This window comes from Melozone crissalis, unplaced genomic scaffold (assembly GCF_028551555.1).
Source record: "Melozone crissalis strain CALT ecotype California unplaced genomic scaffold, PUWL_Pcris_2 ptg000079l_1, whole genome shotgun sequence".
NCBI classification, from domain to species: domain Eukaryota; kingdom Metazoa; phylum Chordata; class Aves; order Passeriformes; family Passerellidae; genus Melozone; species Melozone crissalis.
In genome coordinates, this window is record NW_026535856.1 from 4,687,080 (window position 1) to 4,703,723 (window position 16,644).

The 16,644-nt window shown below is 50.3% G+C and overlaps 3 gene segments (V, D, J or C); 1 reads left to right on the forward strand and 2 right to left on the reverse strand.

Moving 5' to 3' along the window:
- Window positions 1-235: 235 nt before the first annotated feature.
- LOC128946296 (Ig heavy chain V region 914-like) lies at window positions 236-2,116 on the reverse strand. The segment is given in 3 exon segments: window positions 236-253; window positions 1,192-1,614; window positions 2,108-2,116. Coding segments are annotated over 3 exon segments (450 nt in total).
- Window positions 2,117-2,367: 251 nt separating this feature from the next.
- LOC128946298 (immunoglobulin heavy variable 3-23-like) lies at window positions 2,368-3,599 on the reverse strand. The segment is given in 3 exon segments: window positions 2,368-2,393; window positions 2,611-2,944; window positions 3,585-3,599. Coding segments are annotated over 3 exon segments (375 nt in total).
- An 818-nt stretch (window positions 3,600-4,417) lies between these two features.
- LOC128946299 (Ig heavy chain V region 914-like) lies at window positions 4,418-16,617 on the forward strand (the record flags this gene model as incomplete). The annotated part of the segment is given in 2 exon segments: window positions 4,418-4,756; window positions 16,597-16,617. Coding segments are annotated over 2 exon segments (360 nt in total), but the record flags the coding sequence as incomplete, so codon positions are not given.
- Window positions 16,618-16,644: the final 27 nt, after the last annotated feature.

A 16,644-nucleotide genomic window follows, 5' to 3' on the forward strand; every position in this document is an offset into this window, starting at 1 on the left:
GCGTCACCGAGCTCTGCCCGTTGTCCCTGGAGATCGTGATCCGACCCTGCACCGACGGCGCGTAGTTGGTGTAAGCACCACTGCTGCAGATCCACGCGATGAATTCCAGCCCCTGCCCGGGTCTCTGGCGGACCTGGAACATGTCGTAGCTCCCGAAAACTGAACCCGGCCCCTCGGCAGAGGAGGCGCAGGGACCCCCTGGGGGGCTGGAGGTCCCTTCCGCACTCCAGCGGGGTCACGGCCGCCCGGAGCTCTGCGGGAAAAAGGGGAGATGGGGATGGGGCCAAAGCTCAACCCTTGACCCAAATCCTGACTCTTGGCCCCAAATTGGGACCCTTGGAGTTCATCATCCTTATCCCAGGTGGGTCTCGATACTTTATCAACCTTGACCCTCCCAGTTTGCGGCCCTGAACCAATCAGGTTTCCCATCCCACTCTCCCCTTTGTCCCGCAGGGCTCCGGGCGTCCGTGACCCTGCTGGAGAGTGGGGGGGACCTCCAGCCCCCCGGGGGGTCCCTGCGACTCCTCTGCCGAGGGTCCGGGTTCGATTTTGGACAATTTGGGATGGGCTGGATGCGTCAACGACCCGGGCAGGGACTGGAATTCGTCGCAGGGATCACCAACACTGGTGGCAACACCGGCTATGCGGATTCAGTCAAGGGCCAGTTCAGGATCTCCAGGGACAACGGGCAGAGCTCAGTGACGCTGACCATGAACAACCTCAAGGATGAGGATTCCGGATCCTATTTCTGTGCCATACCTTATTGTAGTGGTTGCTGGGCTGCTGGTAACAATGGTGACAATATTGGTGATTGCCTCCAGGCCATTCTTTTTGCCCCACTCCCTTCATTTTGTCCCTAAAGCTCTGATTTTCATCCCAAACCTCTCTTCTTGACGCACTCCTTGACCTTTTCACTCCATTTGCAACATCAGTGGCCACAGACCCCAAACCCTCCCCTGCTCCTGCCCCAAAACTCAACCACTGGCCCCAAATCTTCACCCCTGGGCTCCAGTCCAGGCCTCCTCCAATCAGGGCCCAGGGAGCTAGGGGAGATTTTGGTGAAATTGGCAAAATTGAGTTAAAGTGTAGAGTGTAGGCAGCAGGGGCGGAGTTTGGGGGAAACTCTTTAACACTTGGGAGAAAAGCTGGGCTCTGGAGGAAGGATGACTGGGAGTGGAGACATCTAGTGACCGTCATAGGGCTGGGGCCACTGCTGGAATTGTCACTAAAACCAGCAACACCACCACCATAACCACTAGTAGCACATTTGGCACAGAAATAGGATCCGGAGTCCTCGACCTTGAGATTGTTCATGGTCAGCGTCACCGAGCTCTGCCGGTTGTCCCTGGAGATCGTGAACCGGCCCTTGACCGATGGCGCGTAGTCAGTGCTGCCACCACTGTTGCTGATACTGGCGATGTATTCCAGTGTCTGCTCGGGTCTCTGGCGCATCCAGCCCATCCCAAAACTGCCAAAATCAAACCCAGATGCGCGGCACAGCAACGTCAGGGACCCCCCAGGGGGCTGGAGGTCCCCCCCGCACTCCAGCAGGGTCACGGCCGCCCGGAGCCCTACGGGACAAAGGGGAGAGATGAGGATGAGAAACCTGATTGGCTGTGGGGTCAAAGTAGGTGTGGCTTGCTGTAAAAAGGGGCGGGACCGCCCTGACAGGAGGATGATGAACTCCCAGGCTCCAAATTTGGGGCCAAGGTTCAGGGTTTGGGTCAAGGGTTGAGCTTTGGCCTCATCCCAAACTCCCCTTTGCCCTGCAGGGCTCCGGGCGGCCGTGACCCTGCTGGAGTGCGGGGGGGACCTCCAGCCCCCCGGGGGGTCCCTGCGCCTCATCTGCCGAGGGTCTGGCTTCAGTTTTGGCAGTGTCTCCATGCACTGGGTCCGCCAGAGACCCGGGCAGGGGCTGGAGTGGCTCGCAGGGGTCTACAGCAGTGGCAGCGCCAACTGTGCAGATTCGGTTAAGGGCCAGTTCAGGATCTCCAGGGACAACGGACAGAGCTCGGTGACTCTGACCATGAACAACCTCAAGGATGAGGATTCCGGATCCTATTTCTGTGCCAAAGCTGCTGGTGCTGCTTGGGCTGCTGCTGCTTACATTGACCATGCCGGTGGTGGCAGCGCCCGTGCCTGAGCCCCTCTTATCCCCAAATCTCAGAACCTTTACCCAAATCTCAGCCCTTGACCTCATTCTTGACCCCTTTGCCGAGATCTCCCCCATTTCCACCAATAGAGACTAAAGACTCCAAACCCCCAAACTAGTTCTGCCCCAAACCCACCAGCTTTGGCCCCAAAACTCGCCCGATTCTGCCCCAAATCCCCACTCTGGGCTCCCAGCCACAGCCGCTGACCCAAACCTCACCCGCTGTGCCCAAATGTCGGCCCTTTGGGGCAATTTTGGGGCACAAGTGGGAGATTTGGGGCCGAGAGTTGAGTTTGGGGGCAGACCCAGGGCAGGGTTTGGGGCCAATGGGCAGCGTTGGGGCAAAGGGGGCGGGGCTTGGACAAAGGGTCAGGAGTGGGACAGGGGGGTTTGGGGAAGGGTTTGGGGACAGCTGGGGACAGGGACGAGGCCAGGACCCCAAACACCAACCCAAACACCAACAAAAGCAGTAAGAGCAGTGCTAACACCAGAAGATTTGGCACAGAAATAGGATCCGGAATCCTCGCCCTTGAGGTTGTTCATGGTCAGCGCCACCGAGCTCTGCCCGTTCTCCCTGGAGATCGTGAACCGGCCCTGGACTGAATCCACGTACCTGGTGCTGCCACCATCACTGTTGACGCTGGCGATGAATTCCAGCCCCTGCCCGGGTCTCTGGCGGATCCAGCCCATTGCAAATTTCCCAAAATCGAACCCAGACCCTCGGCAGAGGAGGCGCAGGGATCCCCCGGGGGGCTGGAGGTGCCCCCCGCACTCCAGCAGGGTCACGGCTGCCTGGAGCACTGTGGGACAAAGGGGAGATGGGGATGAGGCCAAAGCTCAACCCTTGACCCCAACATCCCAACTATTGGCCCCAAATTTGGACCCTTGCCGTTCATCACCCTCCTCCTCCCAGGTGGGTCCTGTCCCTTTTTTCCAAATGGCTAAGCCCACTCTGAGGCCCTGGACCAATCAGGTTTCCCATCCCCATCTCCCCTTTGTCCCGCAGGGCTCCGGGCGGCCGTGACCTTGCTGGAGTGCGGTGGGGACCTCCAGCCCCCCGGGGGGTCCCTGCGACTCCTCTGCCGCGGGTCTGGGTTCAGTTTCGGCAGTTTTGGGATGATGTGGATGTGCCAGAAACCCGGGCAGACTCTGGAGGGGCTTGCGGTGATCGCCAGCAGTGGGAACACCTACTGCAATCCATCCTTCAAGGGCCGGTTCAGGATCTCCAGGGACAACGGGCAGAGCTCGGTGACGCTGACCATGAACAACCTCAGGGATGAGGATTCCGCCGTTTATTTTTGCGAGAAATCTTCTGGTATAGGTTTTGGTGGTCCTGCTGCTAATTGAGGTGATGATGATGGTTGTGTCCCCATCCCCGTGTCCCCCCCTGTCCCCGTTCCCCAGACCCTTCACCCAAACCCGCAGCCCACACCCAGCCCTTGACCATTGATCCCAACCTTGCTCTGCCTCGGCCCCAATTCTCACCCGCTGACCCCAAACCACAACTCCTGACCCCAAATCTCCTCTTTCTACCCCAAAACTTGATTCTGAAAGTGGATACTTCTGGTCAAGGGTTAAGATTTCGGTCAATTTTGTGGCCAAGAGCGGAGAATTTTGGGCAGAGCCAGGGCAGGGTTGGGAGATGTTGTCAGAAATGGGGTCAGGGGCAGAGTTTGGGAGAAGGGTCTGGGGAACCTGGAAGGGTGGGGACACGGCCATGGGGATGGGGTCAATACCATCAGCAGCAGCACCCCAAGTATCAGAGGCAGCTTTCACGCAGAAATAGGATCCGGAATCCTCGTCCTTGAGGCTGTTCATGGTCAGCGTCACCGAGCTCTGCCCGTTGTCCCTGGAGATCCTGAACCGGCCCTGCACTGATGATGCGTAGGTGTAGCTGGATCCATCGTTCTTGATCGCTGCGACGTATTCCAACCCCTACCTGGGTCTCTGGCGGATCCAGAACATTCTGAAATTGCAGAAACTGAACCCGGATCCTCGGCAGAGGAGGTGCAGGGACCCCCCAGGGGGCTGGGGGTTCCCCCCGCACTCCAGCAGGGTCACGGCCGCTCTCCGATCCCCAAACCTTCACTGGTTTTGCCCCCAATTCCCTTTGTTTGTCCCCAAATCTCCAACAGAGTTTTCCAGAATGATAAAGTGCCTTAAACTGTGCAATTAGCCCCAGTTCACCCATTAATTAATTGGACACCTCCACCTGACTTTTGCATCCACTCACCCCCATCTCCCCTTTGTCCCACAGGGCTCCGGGCAGCCGTGACCCTGCTGGAGTGTGGGGGGGACCTCCAGCCCCCCGGGGGATCCCTGCGCCTCCTCTGCCGAGCGCCCGGGATCGATTTTGGGATTATTGTGATGGCCTGGATCCGCCAGAGACCCGGGCAGGCGCTGGAGTTCATTGCAGATATCAGCACCACTGGCAGCACCAGCTACGCAAATTCGGTCAAGGGCCGGTTCACGATCTCCAAGGACAACGGGCAGAGCTCGGTGACGCTGACCATGAACAACCTCAAGGACGAGGATTCCGGATACTATTTCTGTGCCAAATATGCTTATACTCCTGATGGTACTTATGGTGTTGCTTCTATTGACGTGCCGGGCTTGGCCCCATTCCCCATCCAGCACTGCAGGAGCATCCGGGAGCAGGACGGCCGGGACAGACGGACGGATACGAGAGATCTCTGCAGCCAGGTCTGGAATTTGGGGTTTATTGCAAAGGACGAACTGCAGGGCCCTGCTGGGAGCTGCCAGGCACAGCTGGAGCAGGGCTGAGAGAAGAGAGGGGAGAGAGGATGAGACGGGAAGAGAGTAAGAGAGTAAAAAGGGTAAATGAGTAAAAGGGTGAGAGAATAAAAAGGCTAAGAGAGTGAAAGTCAGTGAATAAAATGGTAAGAGTGTAAAAGGGTAAGAACATAAAACTGTAAGAGAATAAAAGGGTAAGAGAGTGAGGTTCCCACCACAATACAATAAATCTTCTTCTCTGTAGAATATTCTAATTCTCACTAACCAATCTAATACAATATACAAACCCTACAGCATTTCCATACACCCTAAAAGAAGCCTTTCATTACCGTACTCTATTACATTTTAAACCCTAAAAACTCCTCTTTGGCACCCTTCTGCCAAGTCTAAAACCTGCTCTTTGGAAACCCTAAAAACTCCTCTTTGGAGCAACTTTAAACCCTAAAAACTCCTCTTTGGAAGAACTTTAAACCCTAAAAACTCCTTTTTGGAGTAACTTTAAACCCTAAAAACTCCTCTTTGGGCCCTTCTGCCAAGCTGTAGGGTCGCTCTGACCCTTGGAGCTGTCTGCAGGCAGAGGGTGTTGTTCCATCAAAATGGGCTCACCTTCAGCCGGCCACGCCGTTGTTTTCCAGTTGTTCAGTCCCTGAGGGATCTCAAAGCTTGCTTTCATTTCAATCTCTCTGATGGTCTCCATATTCTCAACATTTTTTACCCGACTTATTGATATTATCAATATACCCATATTGATAAGGCTTTGCTGTTCCATCCTCCCCAACCAGCATCAGCATAAGCACCGTGACCATCGGTGTCCTTGGTGCAGAAATAGGATCCGGAATCCTCGTCCTTGAGGTTGTTCATGGTCAGCGTCACCGAGCTCTGCCCGTTGTCCCTGGAGATTGTGACCCGGCCTTTGACGGAATCCGCGTTCCTGGTGACGCCACCACTGCTGGTGATGGTTCCGACCCACTCAAACCCCTGCCTGGGTCTCCAGTGCATCCAGCCCATCCCAAAATTCCCAAAACTGAACCCGGACCCTCGGCAGAGGAGGCGCATGGAGCCCCCGGGGGGCTGGAGGTCCCCCCCCGCACTCCAGCAGGGTCACGGCCACTCCCCCATCCGCAAAGCTTCTCTGCTTTTGCCCCAGAATCCTTTTTTCTTGCCTCAAATGTCCAGCAGAGGTCTCCTGTATTGAAAAATTCCTTAAACCCTGCAATGAGCCCAAATCCACCCATTAATTAATTGGACACCTCTGCCTGACTTTTGCATCGCCCCATCCCCATCTCCCCTTCGTCCCGCAGGGCTCCGGGTGTTGCCCGATTGATAAATGACACAAAACTCGGATAAGTTTTGTGGGTGCTTTATTACGGGCCCTTGGTGCTGGGGGACTCACGTCCCAAAAACCCAAGCCCCCGATTTCACGTATGGGTGCTTCCCTCTTATACATGCGATTCACAACAAAGTCTCCAAGAAACAGTTCCTTTGTGATACATTCCTTAGTTCACAGGCAAGATCATAAATCTTCTGCTTATCTTATTCTAAGAGCATTGTATGCTGCCTTCAGACAGGTTAGCATTCTTACTCTCCTGCACTAGTTTAATTATTTACTAAATTCCTAAGACTACCTGCTAAGTTACACACAAACCAAACACACACACTATCAACGGCTGCAAAACTGCAAAACTGCTTTTAACAAACCAATTCACACACAACTCATAACTAAACTATAATTACACATTTTGCTAAATTTCATTTCTTTTCCAACATTTCCCCCCTTTTGAGCATCCTTCAGTCCTACTGCAAGGATGCTCAATCAACAGTATTGACAGTAACATCTTCATAACGAGGTGGGGAGTGTTCTTCATTCTGCCGCCCGCGGGTCATGGCCTTCAGCAACCGGAGAGATCGCTTCTTTTCCTTTTCGATCACTCCTAAGAGGCATCTATATACAATCCATATAGTCACTAAAAATACTAAAAACATTAGTGCATACTGTATAGCAGATGTAATCCAGCCAGACAGGTGAAGCCCCAAAGAATCAAATACTGCTCCTATCCAGTTATGCTGTGCTTCCTTTTCAATTTCCTTGGTTTTTGTTTCCACTTCTGCCAGTTAAGAAATATCTTTCTCAATTTCAAGTGTAACATTTGGAATGTGTACACAGCAATGATCTATTCTCCTACTCAGGTAACCACAAACTCCATGTTCTCTTAACAGTAGCAAATCCAATGCCATTCTGTTTTGTAGGGTCATTCTTGATGTAGCTTGCAATTGCAAATTTAGATCTTTAAATCCCTTCTTAGTAGCTGCTGCCAACCTTTCTGTCTGTCCTAACAAGTTGTTGAGCATTTCCCTATTTCGATATGTCGCTACCGGAGGGAATAATGATTCTAATATCCATCCAAAGTGTACTCCTGAGCCAGGTTCATGCCACTGCTCCTCTAGGGATCCTTCCCTCTTTCTGAGTGCTTTCCTTTGGATCAATCTATTCTGTTTCCAGTATGGACACAATGTGGGAACCCCTAGGGTGATTTGTGTTACTGATCCATCTAGAGGTAAATGTGCGGTCCACTGTCCATGTCCCAACACCCAGACTAGATTTCTAGGGCTATGCACAGTAGTATATCTGCAATCTATAGGTCCCTCCATGGACTCTTTGCTAACCGTATGATCATATCCCCTACACTCGCATCCCCACTTTAATGCCATTTTCACCGGTACCAATCCAATTCGGTCTTCCGGTGTATCACATGTAAAAACCTCAGTACAATTCCAATCCTCTTTCTGCGGTCTGAACTCTCGGGAAGATGTAGATGTGATGAGGGCCCTATAATGTGACTGATTCTTTACTCCTGACCATTGGATGCACCATTGTACTTCCCCAAGGTAATTATAGTGTTCCAAAACACTAGGTCCCCATAATGTCTTCCAACTATTCCAGGTTTCAAAATTCTGTGTGACATTCTGACAACTCATCTCATTTCGGTGGGATTTCGTTCTTATTCGTGCTGTATTGCATGGCTCATCTATTGGGGTTGCAATTAAACACCTCCTGGTATTTTGAATCCAACCATAATGATTGGGCTTCTTTTCACATTCCTCTCTAGTCATAGCCCGAATGGTCATACACAAATCCCTCCATACATCCACTGGTTTGGGAACTGACTGGCAGGACCATGAAACATTCTTAAATGTTTCAGGCATTTTGGTTACCGGTATTATTCCCCAGGGAATAGGTTCACCTGCAGCCTGTGGTAATGGTAGGCAAGCTGTTATTTTAGTCACGTTCTGCATGATCCCAAAATCTCTAATTAATCCTACCACTAAGTTTTCCTGCTCAGTATTCCGTTCTATTGTATCATTAGCCTCCCGTCTACCCCTTCTACCGTGTCTCTGTAAGGATAACATCATTCTGTCATGCCTCCACCATGCATTTCCTATTCTACGATTAGTGACATTCAACCACCCACAACCTTTGCCTTCCTTCTCCCACCAACTGTCCTGTCCTCTATTCTGTCCCAGGTCAGTTCCCTATTTTGCCTCCACCTTTTGACCCATAGGTTCCTTTGATATCTTGATCTTACTAGGAAGGAACAATTTATTCTAAGGGGTGACCCATCCCACATGTCCGCTGCCATTGATACTGGATCAACCTTTATGTTTTCAGCACGATCCCCTGTCCATGGCAAAACCCTCATACTCACTCTTTTGTAATCAAAACTATCCCGTCTCTTGACCAAACATGTATATTCTCCCGTATCGTTTGTGGTTACCTTAGTAAGATTCAGTACCGTGTTTCCTTGTTGTTTATCCTGATCCCAACCGACTCCGATCTTGCCTCGGCTTCTTTCAGCCCCCCGTTGCCATATTGCAATAACTTCACCGGCCTCAACTCTCTGGCTGTCAAATATAACACAAGTTAATTGAACATCCATCCCTTCCATGACTGTAACCTTTGTTTCTTCAACCTGTACTAGAGTAGACCCTTGAACGGGTAATAGTCTCATGATCACTAGCAGTAATATAATTAAGAAGGCGGCTTTGCGCGGAAGATCATCCGGGTTGGAGACACCATCTGGGTTTCCCATTGGAACGGTGCCTTCTTTACCCTGGTGTAATGGATCCAAGCATCCATCCCCTGGACCTTCACCGCCGTGTAGGTCGTCATCATCACCTGGTGGGGTCCACTCCATGATTCCCGTAGAGGATCCGTGATCCACTTCTTGACGTACACCTGGTCCCCAGGCTGAATGTCGTGGACCGAATTCTCCAGCGTGAGCGGTCTATTCCACTGTAAAGTATTTCTTAAAGAATTCAAGATCTTATTAAGTGACATAACATACTCTGCAATTGTCTGGTCCCCACTCACATGTACCTCCCCTTGTAATACAGTTGCATGATATGGTTTGCCATATAGTATCTCATATGGACTTACGCCTACCTTTTCCCTTGGCTTAATTCGAATCCTGAGTAGGGCCAAAGGCAAAGCTTGAGGCCAGTGCAGCTAAGCTTCCTGGCAAATCTTTTTGATTTGTACTTTCAGGGTTTGATTCATCCTTTCCACCTGCCCACTAGACTGAGGTCTCCAGGGGGTATGCAAATTCCAGGTTATATCTAACAGTCGTGCTAATTCCTGCACTACCCCGGCTAAAAAATGCGGACCCCTATCTGATGACAATCCTAAAGGTACTCCAAATCTTGGTATTATTTCTTTTAACAAGGTTTTTACCACCTCCTTAGCCTGATTAGTTCTACATGGAAAAGCTTCTGGCCACCCTGAAAACGTACATACATACACTAACAAGTATCTGTATCCCTGTGCCCTAGGCAATGCGGAAAAATCAACTTGCCAGTAATCTCCCGGTTGTGGCCCGACTTGCAGCTTTCCCATTTGTATTTGTCTCCTAAACATACCGGGCACATTGCATTAACTCTTTTTGCCATTGTTAACATCTGATTAGAGATTATCTCATTTTTCAAAAATTTTACCAATACTTCTGCCCCCCAATGACATTTGTTATGTTCTGATTCCAAAATAAATTTCATTATGCGAGTAGGTACTACTATTTGTCCCATTGGTGTAACATACCACCCAAGTTGATTCCTCTGTGCCCCTAGCAAGTTTATTAGTTTTCCATCTTCTATTGAATATTTGGGCTCCTGATTCAGGTAAGGGGTAGCCGGATTCGTTCTTACCGGTACCAATGCCATTTGAGTCCATATTTCCCGTGCCACTTGCCGTGCTGTAACATCAGCAAATCGGTTTCCTCGGTAAACGTCTCCTTCCGCAGTCTGATGTCCTCTAACATGCATAACTGCAACTGCTTTGGGACTATGTACTGCATCCAGTAGCTGTAGTACTTCTTCCCGGTGCTTGATGTTGGTTCCCTGTGAATTCAATAGCCCCCTTTCCTTCCATAACGCCCCATGTACATGAACCACACCAAAGGAATATTTAGAATCTGTCCGGATATTAACCCTTTTGTCCTTGCTCAAATACAGGGCTCTGGTGAGTCCAATCACCTCTGCCTTCTGGGCCGAAGTTCCAGGTAACAAAGTCCTTACCTCTATTACCTGATCCAATGTTACCACTGCATACCCGGCACAGCGAGTCCCATTCTCGACAAAACTGGATCCATCGGTGTATAGTTCCCATTCAGGGTCTTCCAATGGTTCATCCTTTAAGTCGGGTCTGCTGGCATATACTTGTTCAATTACGTCTACGCAATCGTGCACCAGTCCCCCAGCCTCCTGGTCACTGCGTAAAAATTCTGCTGGATTAACATGATTAGTAGTCTTTATTTCAATATCATCCTGTTCTCTCAGGGTAGCCTGGTATTGCAACATTCGACTGGATGATAACCAGTGACCCCCCTTTTGCTCCAAAACAGCCATGACCATATGGGGAACAAACACTTTAATTTTTGCCCCCAAAGTCAATTTCCGGGCCTCTTGAATAAGAATTATTGTTGCCGCCACAGCTCGTAAACACGAGGGCCACCCGGAACTTACCGAATCCAGTTGTTTAGAGAAGTATCCCACTGGCCTCTTCCAGGATCCCACCTTCTGGGTGAGGACCCCCAATGCCAGTTTTTGCCTCTCATTCACGTACAACTGGAATTCCTTGGTCAGGTCAGGGAGTCCTAGGGCTGGGGCCTCCTTTAGTGCCTGCTTCAATTCCTGGAAGGCCTTCTTTTGCTGTGTTGTCCACTCCAGCCGATGCTGCTTCAAGGCCTCATACAGCGGCTTGGCTAGGAGACCGAAATTCATGATCCACAGTCGACACCATCCCACCATTCCTAGAAAAGATCTCAATTCCTGATGGTTACGAGGCAAAGGAATAGCACATATTGCCTCTATTCGGTTTACTCCCAAACGTCTCTGCCCTTGTGTGATCTCACAACCGAGATAAATAACGCTATTTTTGACCAGTTGAGCTTTTTCCTTAGAAACCCGATACCCTGCTTGGCCCAGCATGTTGAGTAATTTAATTGTTAATTCCACACACATTTCCCTTTCCTTAGTAGCCAGAAAGATGTCGTCCACGTACTGCAGGACTACATACAAGGATGGGGATATTGTTACCTGGGTTATCTTCCATTCCTCCAGCTCCTTGGCCAGTTGATTTCCAAAAATAGTGGGGGACCATTTAAATCCTTGTGGGATTCTGGTCCATGTAAGCTGCTTCTTTCTCCCAGAATCAGGACTCTCCCACTCAAAGGCAAAATATTTCCTACTCTCTACTGCCAGTGGGATGCAGAAGAAGGCATCTTTAAGGTCAATCACTGAGAACCATTTAAACTCCTCCGATACAGATGTTAACAAGGTATAAGGATTAGCAACAACTGGATGTATGTCTTTCACTATTTCATTAATAGCCCTTAAGTCCTGTACCAAACGGTACTTACCATTAGGTTTCTTTACTGGAAAAATTGGAGTATTATACTCCGATTCACATTCCTGTAATATTCCTTGAGCCAAAAATTGTTTAATTAATGGGGCTACTCCCCTCCTTGCCTCAAGCTTCAAGGGGTATTGCTTTACCCTCACTGGTTGGGCCCGTTCCTTTAGTTCCACCTTTACGGGCTGCGCAGCTTTAGATTTTCCGGGAACCCCTGACTCCCATATCCAGGGTACTACAGCCTGCTCAATTTCTTCTAGAATAGGAGAGGCATCCACTTCCTTGATCACAAAAATGCCTGCTATTTGTTCCTCAGGTATTTCCAATTTCACCCTTCCCCCTTCAAATATTATTTTCACATTAAGTCGGGACAACAGGTCTCTGCCAAGAAGGGGTGTGGGGCAGTTTGGCATATACAAGAATTGGTGATCTAATTCCTTCCCCCCAAACCTAAGATTTAAAGGTTGTAAAAATGGTTGTTCCTCTAGCTTCCCTGTTGCCCCCACCACCTGTACTGTTGTGTCACTCAAAGGTCCCAATAGTCTATTAAGTACAGAATAGGTTGCTCCAGTGTCTACCATAAATTCTTGATCCTTTCCATCTATCTCTAAAACTACCCTAAGATCCTTTTCTAGTCAGCCTTGATTCTGATAGTTTCCCAAAACTAGTGCTTGAGCGACTTCTGCTGGTCCTCCCGTGAATCCTCCCACAGGAGCATTCCCCATTGGACCTGTCCTTAATCCTATGTTTCCCATGCCCATACCTCCTCTAACCGGGCATTCATTTTTCCAGTGTCCTAACTGTCGGCAAAACGCACACTGGTTTGGATCCAACCTCCCCGTGTTAGGTGCAAACCCAAATCCTCCCCGACCTCTTGCCAGCCCCCTTTGTCCGTGATTAGCTCCTCCCCGACCTTGACCCCTAATGGGTCTTCCTCCTACCCCTGTCTGTTGTATTACAGCCAGAATACTAGCTTGTTGTCTTTTTGCAGTTTCTTTTTCCCTGTTGTTGTATACCTTCCACGCTACCTCCAACATTTTGTCCAAACTTCCAGTGTCCTCTCCTTCCAACTTTTGTAACTTTTTCCTAATATCTTCTTGTGATTGCCCCATTAACAACAATGCCAATTGAAGTTTTCCTGATTGATCCTCTACATCTAAATTAGTAAACTTCCGAGCCATGTCTTTTAATCGTTCTAAAAAGGCAGACGGTGACTCATTCTTGTCCTGCTTGACCGAATACAGCTTAGACCAGTTCATAGTCTTAGGTATTCCTGTCCTAATTCCTTCCACCAACAATTCCTGATATCGTTTTACAGCCCTTATTCCTCCCGTAGAGTTTGGGTCCCACCTTGGTTCCTCACTAGGTACCAATTCATCAACTGTTTCATTTAGTTGTCTCAACCGTATCTCCTCACGAGCCTTTTCTCTAGTGGCTTTAATAACTATTTCCTTTTCTGTGGAATCCATTATAGTATCTAATAATACCTGTAAATCATTCCAGTCCGGATTCTGAGTCTTTATTACCATTTTAACCACCTTGCCACCCTTTCGGGATCCTCCCGATAACTCCCCGCTGATTGCTTCCATATTACCAAATCCCCGGGGGAGAAAGGCACCTTTATAAGCATCCTTTCTCCCTGTGGTCCCACAGCTTCCCTTAATGGCGCAATTAACTGTGGCCCCTTCTGCCCCTTCCTCCCCTTGCGAGTCCGCCCTGCTAACGGAGTTCTTTTAACACTCTCATTCCTTTCACCATCACCACCATCACTATCACTCTCACTAGATCCCGTTTTTATAGCTATATCCGCAGGGGGAGCAGGGGGCACATTAGGAGCAACCGGAGCCCTCGGGCGTGCTATACAATAAGACAAATCTTCCTCAACTGAAGGATACAAATTACGCTCCTTTCTTTCTTTACATCCCACACACTCCCTTTCATCATTCACTTCTAAAACCAAAATACCACACTCCTTTTGCCATTCATCTTTCCGGTACAAAACGAAAAACAAATCCAAATATGGTATTTCATCCCATTTCTCATTTCTCCTTAAAAATTGCATCAAAGATTCCATTATCTCCAATTCCAGTGTACCATTCACCGGCCATCCCGCTTGCCCAATCTCACATTCAGGCCACCAATGATTACAATAATCTATCATTTTACTTTTATCCAATTCTTGATAATACCCCTCACTTTTCCACCGTTTCAATATACAACCTAATGGTGTATTTCCAGGTATTTTACCATTGGCTTGCACAAAGGTTTTAAAAGTTTTAAAAGACATCATATTACAGCCTTTAATTCCACCTTTAGTTCCAGTAAACCAATACACCTTAAACCAATATACCTTCTCGCCGTCCTTCCCAAACAAAAACAGGAGGCGAGTTCCGGTCCTGCGTCCTTAGACGTCTTATGGCCGGAGCCTAGGCTTTTTACCAACCACCAAATCCAAATCCAATTATCACCTTTTTCCAATATAAAGCACCTTCAGGCTTACCTTGGCAGTTGTCCAACAGGCGCGGCGTCGGGCACGACCGATGTCTCCCCGAGAAGTGCTCGGTGCCGGCTTGGAGTGGATCGGAATGCGGAACCGCCCCAGCTGCCTTTGGAGTCCTGCCGCGGTCGCCAGAAAAACTGTTGCCCGATTGATAAATGGCACAAAACTCGGATAAGTTTTGTGGGTGCTTTATTACGGGCCCGGGGTGCTGGGGGACTCACGTCCCAAAAACCCAAGCCCCCGATTTCACATATGGGTGCTTCCATCTTATACATGCGATTCACAACAAAGTCTCCAAGAAACAGTTCCCTTGTGATACATTCCTTAGTTCACAGGCAAGATCATAAATCTTCTGCTTATCTTATTCTAAGAGCATTGTATGCTGCCTTCAGACAGGTTAGCATTCTTACTCTCCTGCACTAGTTTAATTATTTACTAAATTCCTAAGACTACCTGCTAAGTTACACACAAACCAAACACACACACTATCAACGGCTGCAAAACTGCAAAACTGCTTTTAACAAACCAATTCACACACAACTCATAACTAAACTATAATTACACATTTTGCGCAATTTCATTTCTTTTCCAACACGGGCAGCCGTGACCCTGCTGGAGTGCGGGGGGGACCTCCAGCCCCCCGGGGGGTCCCTGCGCCTCCTCTGCCGAGGGTCTGGGTTCAGTTTTGGGAATTTTGGGATGGGCTGGATCCGCCAGAGACCCGGGCAGGGGCTAGAATACGTCGCAAGGATCAGTGACAGTGGAGGTTACACCGAGTACGCACCGTCAGTCAAGGGCCGGTTCAGGATCTCCAGGGACAACGGGAAGAGCTTGGTGACGCTGACCATGAACAACCTCAAGGACGAGGATTCCGGATCCTATTTGTGTGTCAAAGCTCCTGGTGCTGGGGGTGCTGCTCCTGCTGATTATAGTGACGATGCCCTTGCTGTCCCCATCTCCTCGTCCCCCCCGTCCCCGTTGCCCAGACCCTTCCTCCAGACCCCCAGCCCACACCCAGCCCTTGGCCATTGATCCCAACCTTGCTCTGCCTCAGCCCCAAATCTCACCCCCTGACCCCAAACCACAACTCGCGACCCCAAATGTCCACTTTGTGCCCCAAAACTTGATTCTGAAAGTGGATACTTCAAGCCAAGGGTTAAGGTTTGAGTCAACTTTGTAGTAATGTGCAGAGAGCGGATTTTGGGCCGAACCACTCCAAGATTGGGACATGGGGACAGGAATGGGGTCCAGGCTTGGGGTTTTGGGGAAGGGTCCAGAGAATGGAGATAGGTGGGGACCGGGGAACAGGAACATGGCCAAATGCAACCGAAACATGAGAGTGACCAATACCTGCAGCAGCGTTCCAACCAGCACTACCAACAACACTTCTGCCACAGAAATAGGATCCAGAATCCTTGTCCTTGAGGTTGTTCATGGTCAGCATCACCCATCTCTGCCTGTTGTCCCTGGAGATCGTGACCCGGCCCTTGACCGATGGCGCGTAGTTGGCGTAAGCACCACTGCTGTGGATCCTTGCGACATATTCCAGCCCCTGCCCGGGTTTCTGGCGAATCCAGAATATGTCACAGCTCCCGAAACTGAACCCGGACGCTCGGCAGAGGGAGCGCAGGAACTCCCCGGGGGGCTGGAGGTCCCCCCGCACCCCAGCAGGGTCACGGCCGCCCGGAGCCCTGTGGGACAAAGGGGAGATGCGGATGAGGCCAAAGCTCAACCCTTGACCCAAATCCTGACTCTGGGCCCCAGATTGTGGCACTTTGTCCTTCTCCTCCTCACACTGGTCACCCTACCGTGTGGGTGCAATTCCTTTTCCCAGCTGGACTTGCCCAATGCAGGCCCACAGCCAATCAGGTTTCTCATCCCCATCTCCCCTTTGTCCCACAGGGCTCCGGGTGGCCGTGACCCTGCTGGAGTGCGGGGGGGACCTCCAGCCCCCCGGTGGGTCCCTGACATTGCTGTGCCGAGGGTCCGGGTTCGATGTCGGCGGTATCACCATGTTCTGGGTCCGCCAGAGACCCGGGCAGGGGCTGGAATGGGTCGGGAGCATCAGGAAGGAGGGCTGGAGCTTCATGTACGCGCCTTCGGTCAAGGGCCGGTTCACGATCTCCAGGGACAATGGGCAGAGCTCGGTGACGCTGACCATGAACAACCTCATGGACGAGGATTCCGGATCCAATTTCTGTGCCAAATCTGCTGCTGCTGCTGCTGTTGGTGGTTATAATGTTGGTGCTATTGGCCAGCTATTGGGACTCACCTGTCCCCGTTTCCCAGACAATTCCCACCAAACCCTGACCCCACTCCTGCCCTTTGTCTCAACTT